This window comes from Terrapene carolina, unplaced genomic scaffold (genome assembly GCF_002925995.2).
Source record: "Terrapene carolina triunguis isolate 2854851 unplaced genomic scaffold, T_m_triunguis-2.0 Scaffold192, whole genome shotgun sequence".
NCBI lineage: Eukaryota > Metazoa > Chordata > Testudines > Emydidae > Terrapene > Terrapene triunguis.
Window position 1 is genome coordinate 831,454 of NW_020664543.1, and position 12,931 is coordinate 844,384.

At 56.8% G+C, this 12,931-nt stretch overlaps 1 protein-coding gene across 1 annotated transcript in view; it reads right to left on the reverse strand.

Moving 5' to 3' along the window:
* Window positions 1-3,886: 3,886 nt before the first annotated feature.
* TMC6 (transmembrane channel like 6) overlaps window positions 3,887-12,931 on the reverse strand; it is a 15,892-nt gene continuing 6,847 nt past the window's right edge. Inside the window, exons 10-20 of the mRNA XM_026654455.1 lie at window positions 12,808-12,931; window positions 12,391-12,566; window positions 11,875-11,959; window positions 9,767-9,864; window positions 9,497-9,592; window positions 8,166-8,241; window positions 7,691-7,824; window positions 6,982-7,158; window positions 6,188-6,266; window positions 5,240-5,318; window positions 3,887-4,475 (exon numbers count right to left, since the gene is read on the reverse strand). The exon at window positions 12,808-12,931 is cut by the window's right edge and continues 9 nt beyond it. Of these exons, the coding sequence (XP_026510240.1) occupies window positions 5,247-5,318; window positions 6,188-6,266; window positions 6,982-7,158; window positions 7,691-7,824; window positions 8,166-8,241; window positions 9,497-9,592; window positions 9,767-9,864; window positions 11,875-11,959; window positions 12,391-12,566; window positions 12,808-12,931 (1,117 nt within the window). The 3' untranslated portion in view covers window positions 3,887-4,475; window positions 5,240-5,246. The remainder of the gene's footprint in view (window positions 4,476-5,239; window positions 5,319-6,187; window positions 6,267-6,981; window positions 7,159-7,690; window positions 7,825-8,165; window positions 8,242-9,496; window positions 9,593-9,766; window positions 9,865-11,874; window positions 11,960-12,390; window positions 12,567-12,807) is intronic.

Below are 12,931 nucleotides of genomic sequence, written 5' to 3' on the forward strand. Positions count from 1 at the left end.
TTGTCGACAAGGAGCCAGTGTAGACACTGCTGCTCAGGGCCGCCCAGAGGATTCAGGGGGCCTGGGGCAAAGCGGGGTAGCTGCGGCGCTTGTACTCACCCAGGTCTTCGGCGGCATTTTGGCGGCGGGGCAGTCGCTCTGCGTCTTCGGCAGCACTGAAGGACCCACCGCCAAAATGCCGCCAAAGATCTGGCGCGACTGAAGGGCCCCCCCCGTCACCGAAATGCCATCGAAGACCCGGACTGCCGCTGGGCCAGGGCTCGTGGGGACCCTGCGGGGGCCGGGGCCTAGGGCAAATTGCCTCACTTGCCCCCCCCGGGCAGCCCTGCTGCTGCCTCCGCCAGTATCCCACAATGACTGCCCTGATCGCTCTGCTCAGTGTTTTGATCTCTGCTGCCCTGCAGGTAGGCGCCCTCCCCTTTCAGAGCTCCGGGAAGTATCTGTGTGCTGCTCCCTTTGGGAACAGACAAAGAGCAAATCATTGGCCTGCTCCTGTTCTGCCCGGCACTAGGAACACAGCGGCTGGCAGACTGCTGGGCTGCTTTGCCATTCCGAGAGCTCACAGAGCTGCTCATGATGCTGCTCCCGGCAGCGGAGGAGGCTGTGGGAGAACTCAGAGAGAATCCCAAGATGGGCAGCGCTCAGCTCTTCCTTCCCACAACACTGCACTGTGGGATACAGACCCCCAGTGCATTGCTCATCCTGTCCATGAGGGTGTCCCCAAAGTGGACATGATCTGTCGACAGAGGGAGCAAGCGTGAATGCCCTTTGGCGATTTTTGTTTTGTCGACTCTTGGGTGTCGACATAAGTTTTGTCAACAAAACTTGGTAGTGTAGACCAGCCCTGACTTGCCAGAAGCACACGTCCCTGGCCAGAGCAGGCACTAGCCTCAGCATTCATGTTCTTTCTGGCAGCATCTCGCTAGGACCCTGACCCGCCCCACAGCCCTGGCCTTTTACTGGGTCGCTCGATTTGGGCCACAGCTGTTCTGGGAACTCTGGGTGTTGCACAGAAGGTGAATCCATTTAACTTCTCGCAGCTAGTGCTGAGTCCTGCCAGGGTCTGTCTCTCCCATACCCTGAGTCAGGAAAGTCTTGGCATAAGCTAAGAACAAAAGACTGGCCACACTGGGTCAGACCAATGTCCATCTAGACTAATACTCTGACTTCCACCAGTGGCCAGGGCCAGGTGCCCCAGAGGGAATGAACAGAACAGGGCAATTGTCAAGTGAGCCATCCCCTGTCATCCAGTCCCAGCTTCTGATGGAGGGTATGGGATACCCACCGCATGGGGCTGTGTCCCTGACCATCTTTGCTAATTGCAATTTATGGATCTATCCTCCAGGAACTTGTGTAATTTTTTTTGAACCCAGTTATAGTTTTGGCCTTCACAGCATCCTCTGGCAGAGTTCCACAGGCTGACTGTATTTTGTGAAGCAATGCTTCCTTTGTTTGTTTGAAACCTGCTGCACCGCTCTCTATGAATTTCATTGGGTGACCCCTGGTTCGTGTGTTTTGTGAAGGGGTAAATTCCACATCCCTCTTCATGGTCTCCACACCAGTGAGTTAATGCACTAACAGGACGCTGCGTTTTACTCAGCTGATTCGAACGGTCCCTTGCCCCTGTCGCCCCAAGACAATGTGCAGCGTCAGCGCAATGGCGGCTGTTTGTGTGAAGTTTGCAAAACAGGGAAGCTTGCAGTTGTGTTGACAGGCATAGCCCATGCCCTGTGCACACGGCCCCATGGCTTGCACACGGACCTGACACAACTTCCGAGAAGACAAGACACTACCTGTCTGTGGGGAAAGAGCTGGCTGGGCAGGAGCCAAGTCACACAGGGGTTACTCACATGCCTCTCTGCCATTTCACAAGGATGAGGGAGGGGGCAAGTACAGTAAACAGCAACAGACAAAGCCAGGAAATTCCCACGGGTGGGGTAAAACTCCTCCCAGCTGCCTGTGCATGGCCCTGACTCACCCCCTTCTTCTTGTGTAACCTCCTGGCACTCTTCCCATGAGTGAGGCTTGATGTCGGTGTGGGCTGTGGCCTGTGCGTAGGGCCCACCAGGCAATGTGTTTGCTGGGGGAGGACATCATGCAGCCAGGTAAGCTACCATGGAAAGTGGTTGTGTAAGGCCAGCGAGGTGAGGAGTTCCCAGAATGCGTCCTCCCAATCCTCAGGCACAATCTGACCCTCGTCCTTCCTCTGCTTTGAACACATTTGAAATCAGAGGCCGTGGAGGCCTGGAGCCTTCCCTGGGGAGATGATGCATTTTAAAAGGTACTTGAAGCCTACAGAGAGGGTGACATGGTTCCTCTCCCACTGGCTAGGGCATTGGCCTTGTGACACTGACAGACCAGGTGCCAGCTAATGCCAAGGCCCCTGGGTCCCAAGTGAACACTGATAAATGCAGAGCTGGAACCAGGCTGGCTGCCCTGTGTGTTAGGATTGTTAATGCCGGTATTAGAGTTATAAATGTGCTTAGTGTTCAGACTTTATTAAACGCTTGTAACTTGCTGCCTGCATTAATCTCACTTATCCCATGTGATAAGTGAATACTTACGGGTTTGTTCTGTAACTGTAAATCACCAGGCAGGAGAGAAGCATTAACAAACATGAAATACCAATTGCCCAGGAGGTGTTCTCTCCTCCCCAAGGAAAGAAGGTCCATCAACACCAGATGAACCATTGTGGGACATCAGAGGACAAAAGACTTTGTTGATTGCTCCCCCCACCACACGCAATGAAGAGGAGATGTGCCACTGAATTCCTCCCAACCGCTGAACTTGGAACTCCAAGCCCTAAGAAGGAGAAGCTGGATCTTTATGTTGCTTGGTCTTTGAGGGGCAAGGGTTACTAAGCATAAGCAAAAGATCCCCAGTGTTTGGCTGGGTTAGCCATAAAGAACATACAGAACTTACTTAGTATAGAAGCTGCTATGACTTTTTGGAACTTAAAACTGGAACGTGTGTGTGTGTGTGTGTTCCTGCTTTAACCTGGTAAATAACTATTTCCTTTTCCTAGTTAATAAATCTGTAAGTAGTTTATTATAGGATTGGCTATAAGTGTGTCTTTGGTGTAAGATCTAAAGTGCAATTGATCTGGGATAAGTGACTGGTCCTTTGGGACTGGGAGTAACCTGACTATGATGATTTTTGGTGTAAGGGACCATCTATCACTAAGGCAAGCTTGCCTAGGTGACAAGATAGATTGGAGTGCCCAAGGGGACTATCTGTGACTCCATGTTAAGGCTATTTTAGTGCCTGAGGAGTTCACACTTGATACTTGGCTGGTGAAATCTAAGTCTAGAACTCCCAGACAATGTGGGGTTAAGCCCTGGTTCCTAACAGTCTGCCCTGAAGCTGGCACTCATGCTCTTGCCAGGCCCCAGGAAACAAAACCTTACTTGACTGCTCAGCCCTAGCATGCAGTAATAGCTGTGGAGTTTGCTGAGTCCATCCTTTACTGCCTTGCCTGCCTCTCCAAGGAGCCGTGCTCATCCAGCGAGAAACAAAGGCCGGAGGTAGTTAGTAATTGCCAGATGCCCACGAGCGGTGCCATGGGTGACCACCAAGCTGCTGGGACGGGCTGCTGCCTCACAGCTCGTAACTGTGAACGCAGATTTTGGAACATCCAGCTCCTTAGGGCAGACTTTCTGGGCAAAGGATTGCAGGGGAAGGAGAAGCCCTGGTCAGTTCAGAGGAGAGGGCTCCTCCCCCACGCCTGCATATCAGTGAATGTTAGAATGAGCTGCCACATGAGCTCCCGCTTTTCACAGCCATGTGGCAGCAAACACTCACCAGCAACCAGCTGGGCCAGTTCCTGAAGAACTTGAAAACAACAAAATAAATGGCTGTGCCATTCACACTCCTAACTCAACGCGGAGCTTAGAAAGAGGGAGCGTGGTTTTAATAGTAACAAAGCTAACATGTCCCCAGGGGAGGGGCTTCCTGAAAACCACCCAGCCGCTGGGACAGCGAGGTTGGGGTTCGGTGGCTCCGCAGACACCAGCGGAAGGCCCAGCAGCATTAAACATCACACTGTCAGACGAGAGGCAGGTTTGGGCCCTCACTTTTAGAACCCGTTGGCACCAGGTGTGCTCGGCTCCAGCAGTGCCTGGCAGCCTGCGTGGCTTCTGGACCCTGTGCCCCAATGGAAGGCAAGGTCTCGGCAGCCTTCCCCGGAGAGACAGAGTTACAAGCACCAGTACATGGTAGGAGCAGAGGTTTTTGCCCACGGATAACGCGCCAGTGCAGCTGTTGGGCAGGGCCCGGGTGCCAGCACCAACAGGAGACTGGTTTTTTCAGTGACACGTCTGCATCTCTCAGCGCAGCCCTGTAAAGTCCGGCAAATCTTCTCTGGCCGTTCAGAAGGGGCTCGGAGAGGCCAGGATCCATTCCCAGCTCCGGTCTCTCCGGGAAGCTGCGGCCAGAGAGAAAGTCCTGGTCACACATTCAGCTCTTCCAAGGGGCTCCTACAGCACAAAGGGAGCGCTTCAGTCATTATCATCATCAAATCTCTATGCTCCTATAGCGCCAAAGGCTCCTCGGGTCCTGGCTCCCGGTGTGGGTGCTGCCCAGACACACAGGGAAATGGTCCCTCGCTCCCAGAGCTCACAATCCAGCCTCTCTGCAGACTCTGGTTCCTGCACGACCCCTTGCCCCGGGATTGGATGGGGCAACTTGCGCCCTCTGGTGTCCTCGCCGTGGAACAGCAGGGCCGGGGATTGAATGGCCGGGGGGGAAAAGGGTTTCCCAGTGAACGAGGCTGAGCAGCCATTCCCTGTGGTGGGTGTGGGGCCCGGTCTGCCTTGGTACGAAGTCAGCCGGGAACATTGTACCTATTTGCCTCTGCCATAGGAAGCTGAGGCTGGCGTGCGATGCCCATCTAAGTCCCTGTTGCGGCCCAGCAGCTGTGGTAGAGATTTTGCTCCTCTGCAGTGGAGCGTATCTGGAGACGCTCAGGCAATGCTGACTAGCTCAGGCAATTCCCTGCAGTTTCTGTTCCCCCCCACCCCCAGACGCCCTTTGCTTTGCAGCTCTCGCTGCTACCGGCACAGCCCAGAGCTGTCCTGAACTCAGCTGGGCGGGGGCAGCGGAAGGGACACCCTGTCACTCACAGAACAAGGCATTGGATGAATCCCCCCAGCATTTCCCTCGTCTCCTTGGAGCATCAACTTCCAGGCGCTTCAGTCCGACTCCTTCCCCAGCCCACCCCCATCCACGCTCTGAGCCTCACCTGGCACTCAGGGGCGGGTCTCTTGCTTCCCATAAATGCACTGCAGCTTCTGAATGAGAAATACCTTATCCTCCCCTTCCTAGAACAGAAGAGACACCACAGTGAGCAAAGGGGGCAGAACAGGGCCATGGCCCCGGGCAAAACAAGACGCTGCAGTAGGAGAGATGGAGCAACTAACGCTCAGCTGTTATGGCCAAAATCCAGCGGGAGCTGCAGGTGCTCAGCGCTCCTGAGAACAGGCCACTCATTCGGGTGCCTAAATGTGTGTGTAGGTATCTAACGTTAGGCACCCATTAGAACCCGGAGTTCCTGGATCCCAGACCCGTGCTCTGTCCACTAGACTACACCTTGCCCCTCCCATCACCTCCCTGAGCTGTAAGCATGGGGTACAAGGAGCCAGTGCCGAGCCATTGGCTCCTGTGAAATCTATGTCCCCAGTTTTCCTTATGGCTCCACAGCAGATTACCAATAAGTACCACAAATCCTCTCTCCTCATAAGGATGGCCACACTGGGACCAAAGGTCCATCTAGCCCAGTGTCCTGTCTGCCGACAGTGGCCAGTGCCAGGTGCCCCAGAGGGAATGAACAGAACAGGGAATCACCAAGTGATCCATCCCCTGTCGCTCATTCCTAGCTTCTGGCAAATAGAGGCTAGGGACACCATCCCTGCCCATCCTGGCTAATAGCCATTGATGGACCTATCCTCCATGAACTTACCTAGTTCTTTTTTAACCCAGTTATAGTCTTGGCCTCCCCAACATCCTCTCTCCTCACACCTTCGGCTTAAACCTTTGCATGTAAAAGGCACTTCTCTGTGCCACGGTAGGGCCTTCTTTAAGGTACTGGCACAGAGGCCGGCCCAGTTCAGCTGTTCTAGTCCCTGGGTCCCCAGGTCCCGCACATAAGGCAGTAAGAAGCAAGCAGCATGCAGAGGCCCCATGAACTCACATGGGCAATCTGTTCCTTCAGCAGGCGGATGATTCTCCGATGGCCTTTCACCACCTGGATGTGGAGGTAGATCACAGCTCTGCAATGGAAGGACATGAATTGCAGGACTCAGGGTCTGACGCATGCCAGATGCATGGGCTAGATCACCTGCTATTCTCTCCAAGCCGGGGGGGGGGGGGGAACTAGGCTGGCCCCAGCAGCCAGTCAGAGACCTCCTTTCTCACACACTCAACCTCCCCTTCCAAGGAGTTTCTCTGTGCTCAGCCACTTGGTTCACTGCCTCAGGCGCACAGGGCGTCAGGAGTGGGACACGCACTCCCCGAGCAGCCCTCCAGCTCCACCCAGTGGCGATGCAATGCGCATGGTGGTGATGTCAGACTGTGCTTCACTACTTCAGTGGGGTGACATGTCTGGCCCCCCTGAGACTCAGATCTGGACCCCTCTACTGCAGAAGAGGCAGCTCCACTGCTTGGTTCAGGGGAGCTGCTCCATTAGCTGCCGGAGCAGCAGCACCCACACCTTCTGCCAGGCTTCCACCTGTGGGACAGTGAGACCGTGGTAAGGAGAAATAACGGCTCGGTTCAAAGGGCCATGCCAAACCCAGGGCAGGACCAGTGCTGCTCTCTGGGCCGAAGCAGGAATGCTCCTGGGTGACACTGTCCTGGCTGACCAGGCAGCTCGAAGTACAAGACAACCCCTGGGGAAGTGACGGAGCGGCTACTCTCAGCTACGGGGAGTCCAGCCTTGTGCGTTTGCCTGTAGTTTTCAGGCTTGGATTCTGAATTCATACTCACAGCAGGACTCCAGACACAAAGAACAGGAAGAAGGTGTTTTCCACCAGGTGCTGGTGGATCCAGGTAAACCAGGTGATGTTTGGGCTGGATTTCTCCAGCTCTTGAATCCAAGTCTTCCCTGACTCGTAGATGGTCTCCTGCGTCCGGAACGGGCCACACGCTCTGGATGGTCTCATTCTGGGAAGACAAAGAGCAGGTGAAAGTCAAATGGCTACTTCCAGCTGCAATTCACTTGCTACCAGAATCACCGCCTGACCTGGGCTTTGAACCTTCGGAGTGGATTCTAGATGCTACCTGAAGAAACAACACAGACCCGATTTCCATGCCACCTGGGATGGGCAGCCATGTCCCAGGAAAGACGTCCTCGAGCAGGGATTTGATCCCAGGCACCCCCGCCTCCCTGCCCCGCCCCCAGCAGTGCACAGGTGTTTAGAAACCGCAGGGCTGAGTCGGAGGCAGGTGAATCCTCTCTGCGGAAATATCCCCAGGCTGCCTTTATTCGTTCAGTGCTGGAGCACGCAAGGACTTACAGGCAGCTCTGAGACAGGCCCAGCCCCAAAGAGCGGACGGGACACAAAGGCCGACTGGGACCAAAGCACTGGGAAGCTGGGGGGGGAGGGGGAGGGAAGAGCAGTCAGACCCCATGGCTGGTTGGCTCCATTCTCTCGGTAGGCTTGGGCGGGTCTCATTACACAAACCATCTACTCACGCCCAGATGGTGTAGGAGAGGAAGATGGCGGCGCCCAGGAATGAGGGGAAGCACAGGAGGGTGATGAAGACTGTGCTCATGTGAGATGCGCGCCACAGCTTGCTGGGAGACTGGCAGTTCTTCATCAGGCTGGTCTGGGGATACAGAGTTAAACCAGCTACGTACTTCTGACCGGAGTGTAACAACCCCCCATCGGCCGGCACACAGGACAGATGCTCTCTGGGCCCGGGGAGTCCCAGGCCACCGCTGCTACTAGAAATGGAGAGGGCGAGAACTGGTGCAGGTGCGGAACGCCCGCCTGACCCCTCTCCTCCCTTCCCAGGGAGCTCTCCCCCCTTTCTGGGCAGAGCTGAATATAGAACCGGGCGGGGACCTTCCCCCATTCCAGCCTCTAGATCTCCGGCTCTGGACAGCGTGATTGCTGCTGGGAACAGCAGCTGGGAGCCAAAGGCCAGTGGACGCGGACAACCGTTACCTTCTTGATGTAGAACAGGAGCAGCAGCTTGAGGATCTGGACGGCTGGGAGGAGGGGGCAAAAGAGAACCCCCAACCTGAAAGGAAGACGGAAAGATACAGTAAAGTTGTGAGAGCCCGGCTTCCCCCCGCCGCCCCAGAGCCAGTGGCCCAGCCATGGGGCAGCATGGTCATTGCCTTGTTCCCTCCCGCTGCGGGGCTTCCCAAGTGGACAATGGGCAGCTGCAGGGGAACCTCCGGGAGCTCAGTAGGGCAGGAGATGCGCTCTCGTCCAAGGGCAGTGGAAGCCCACAAAGTCACAGGCTGATCCGGTCTGCCCGACAACGCGGCCCCCCCGCCCTTCCCCCCACACCACACCCAGACTGCACGGCCCAGGGGCCTGCCCGACAACGCGCGCGCCCCCCCCATGCTGCACCCAGATGGCATGGCCCAGGGGCCCGATCCGGCCTGCCCGATGATGCGTCCCCCCGCCACACCCACATGGCACAGCCCAGGGTCCCGATCCGGCCTGCCCGAAGACGTGACCCCCCCCCACGCCGTACCCAGACAGCGCGGCCTTTCCAGGTTCCTTTTCCACACAGTGAGTTTCTAGCCCTTGTGTCTACAGAGAAAATCGGCTACATGTGAGCGGAGTGCGACCGGTGCGTGGTGCCTGCGTGGCTCAGATGGGGGAACTCCACTACGAGTCTGGCTGGAGCGTCGGCTCGGACACCCAGTGCCCACATGGGCTGGTTGAGCAGCTGGAGCAGGAAGGGGGCGGGTGTGCAGCCGGAGGCTGGGAACGGGGAATCGCTGCAGGAAGGAGATGCAGGAGGAACAGAGGCGACTCGGAGAGAAAGGAGGACGGCGAGAGAAGAGAAACCGGGATGGCTGGAGTGGGGCTGGATGTGACAAGCACGGAATGAATCACAAATAAGGCCTTGTTGCTACACGATGCCTTGTTCCGCCATTGACACGAGTCCTGCTGCGGGTTGCGAGGGAATCGTAATCCTGGCCCGCAGCGCGTGGCCATTCATGCACTCGCCCTCCTTCCACGCACGTTCTTTTCTGCACAGGTTCCTGTCCCGCCCGCAGCCCTGCAGTCGGGCACCGTCCCGCGTGGGGCGTTCTCGCTCCCGGGGGAGCTGTGTGTGCAGGGGGGTTAAAAGGTGCAAGCTGCTCTGTGTCTGAGCCCCTGTCTGATGCAGCCAGAAGCACCCGTGTGATTTAGCAGCAGCCAATCGGTTTGTAAAGCTGATCTGCCTCTCCTGGCTCTGGGAAGAGGCTCTAGCTACACGCGGTAATGGGGGTGGGGGGAAGCTGCTGAACCACCGGCAGCAGGAAATGCCTCACCAGGTCAGAGTCTGCCCATAGATCAGCTCCAGCACGTTCCGGGCAATGTCAAACTCAGGCCTCTGCTTCCTCATCAGCTTCTTCTCCAAGATGAGCCTAGAAGACAGAGAGAGACTCTCAGCCGCAGGACACTCAGGCCCTGAACTTTCACTCTAGCAGAGATCCACCTTGCAAGCAAGATGTGCCAATGTCCCAGCAAGCCAGAGCTGCCTCTGCACGGCGGAGCCGGGATGGCCCCAGCACCAGGGATGGGCACCGCACGACCGTTACCTCCAGAGCAGCTCCCCAAGGAAAGTGTCCAGGAGCGTGAACACGAAATCCATCACCACAAAACGGTACAGCTCCTGCCCCACCGACGTCTCCCAGCACTGGGAAAACACAGGCACAGATGGCATCAGGGAAGGAGGTAGAGATGGCTCCCTCCTCCCACCAGCTCTCCTGTGGCCTCCAAGCAAGGTCTGCGAACACCTGCCCTGGGATCTGCTCGACCTGTGGCTCCCTCAACAGTGGGGCACTCCCTCTTGGCGCCCGGCCCGCTAAGGCACTCTTCCCATGGCAACTGGTGGGCTGGCAACATTCTCACTCGCTAGCCAAACCTAGCCGCTGAGCATTCAGACCACGGCACTCTGCCTCTTCGAAAGGGGAACTCGGGACCTTTGCTACGCTGCATTGTGCCATCCCCTCCCACGGCAAGGGCAGCAACGGTCACAGAATCGCAGGACTGGCAGGGACCTCGGGAGGTCTCTAGTCCAGTCCCCGGCACTCATGGCAGGACTAAGTATTATCTAGCCCAGGGGTCTCCAACCTTTTTACGCCCAAGATCACTTTTTAAATTTAAGGGCAACCCAGGATCTACCCCGCCCCTTCCTCGGGGTTCGGGGGTGTGTGTGCGGGCTCTGGGCTAGGGCCGAGGGGTTTGCAGTGTGGGAGGGGGCTCCGGGCTGAACCTGGGGCAGGGGGTTGGGGTGCAAGAGTGGGTATGGGGTGCTGGCTCTGGGAGGGGGCTCAGGGCTGGGGCAGAGGCTTGGGGTGCAGGAGGGGGTTTGGGGTGCAGGAGGGGGTATGGGGTGCTGGCTCTGGGAGGGGGCTCAGGCCTGGGGGGGTTGGGGTGCAGCCTCCCACTGGGCGGCACTTACCTCGGTCGGCAGCAAGTGAGGCTCCCTGCCTGCCCTGGCCCCAGGCTGCTCCTGGAAGGGGCCAACATGCCCCTGCTGCCCCTGGGGGAAGCGGGAGGCACATGGCTCTGCATGCTGTCCCTCTCTGCAGGCACCAACCCCAAAGCTCCCATTGGCCACAGTTCCCTGTTCCCGGCCAATGGGAGCTGCGGGGAGGGGGTGCTTTCAGGCAGGAGCAGTGCACGGAGACCCCTGCTCCCCTCCCTCCCGGGGCCACGCTGGCTGCTTCCGGGAGAGGCGTGGGGCCAGGGCATGCAGGGAGCTTGCCTTAGCAGCAGCCCTGCTACACCACCGGAGATCACAATCGACTGGGAGAGTCCCCAGGATCAACCAGTCGATCACTATCGACCGGTTGGTGACCACTGACCTAGACCATCCCTGAGAGGCATTTGTCCAACCTGCTCTTAAAAATCTCCAATGATGGAGATTCCACAACCTTCCTGGGCAATTTAGTCCAGTGCTTAACCACCCCGACAGTTAGGAAGTTTTTCCTAATGTCCAACCTAAACCTCCCTTGCTGCAATTTAAGCCTATTGCTTCTTGTCCTATCCTCAGAGGTTAAAGAGAACAATTTTTCTCCCTCGTTCTTTTAACAACCTTTTATGTACTTGAAAATAGTTATGTCCCCCTCAGTCTTCTCTTCTCCAGACTAAACAAACCCAGGTTTTTCAATTTCCCTTCATAGCTCATATTTTCTAGACCTTTAATCATTTTTGTTGCTCTTCTCTGCACTTTCTCCAATTTGTCCACATCTCTCCTGAAATGTAGCACCCAGAACTGGACACAATACTCCAGCTGAGGCCAAATCAGCGCGGAGTAGAGCGGAAGAATTACTGCTCGTGTCTTGCTTACAACACTCCTGCTAATACAGCCCAGAAGGATGTTTGCTTTTTTGGCACAGTGTTACACTGCTGACTCATATTTAGCTTGGGATCTGCTCTGATAATCCGAACCCAGCACAGCAGGGGTGGGAGATTGTCCCAACATCCCTGGGCCACTGGAGAGCTGAAATGAGCGCTCCTCTCTCTGAAGTGTGCAGTCGGGCCATTCAGGAGCTCCGAGTAGCTCTTGTTCCCTCAGCATTCACAAAACCCATTTAACCCTCATTTCTGCACAGCCCATGAGCGTGGGCTGGATGCTGAGGCCCAGAGCTGCAAGGGCCCAGCTCTCAACAAGCAGAGGTTGCAACCGATTCAGACTGACCTTGTCCTCCGAGGAGTATCCCATCTTCCGACTCAGCCAGTGGTAACACAGCAGGCCCAGGACGACCATCTTCAGAATCAAATTCCTCAAGACGAAAGAGAAAGGGAGAGAGGGACATCAGAGAGCGAGCGATCCCATGCCAGCAAGAGCAGGGCAGGGATGGACAGAGAGCTCCAGTGGGCAAAAGCATGTGAGCTCGCCTGCTCCATTCAGCTGCTCCGAGATCCCAGTGCAGAGTGCCTGGCGGTGGAAGGCACCAGCTGCATTCATCTCCATTGTCCCTCTGGGGCAGTCCCTGGCCAGCCCTGAGGGCAGCCCAGGCCTGCCCCGGAACCCACAGGTGCTAAGGAGAAGGAGGAAAATGGAAGGCCTATGGCTCACTGAGAGGGGTGCTCAAGCCCAGGTCCTTCAGGGAGTCCCGGGCTCCCAGTGCTGGATTTTTAGCTGTAGCACAGCAGCTAAGAGCAAAAGAAAAACCTGGCGGGAGGGGAGTACGCCCCACCCCCACCGCCCTACCTGCAGATGGCCACGTACACCTCCAGCGCTGGAGACTCCTGCTTCTCCCAGGCTGCCAGCAGGTTATACAGGTACGGCATCACCAGGTTGATCAGAGACACCACCATAGGCAGAACCAGCAGGAGGGCTTCCTGCCAGGCCTCGCTGCTCCCCCTGTCTTGGCTGTCCCGGTGCACCTGGAGAGCAGGTACCAAGGGGATTACTGGCCTGCAGACCACACACAGGCTCCTGAATCACCTGACACTGGACTCTGACTGCACCAGAACATCCCTAGCCTCTCGGGAACAGTGCTACTGCCCATGTCTCAGCAGAGCCCAGCCCAGCGACTCAGCCCCCACCCCGCTAGCCTGGGATGCCCCTCCAGGCAGAGATGACAGCCCCTTCTGAGAGAGGGCCCAGCACAGGGCCAGCACTCACCTTGAGCATGTGTTCGGCGAAGTAATACACTGCGACGACACAGCCTAGGACGGTGCCCACGGACACTGCCCAGGCCAGACTGAGAACCACCATCCTGCCCAGCTTTCTGCACAGGCTCATTGGG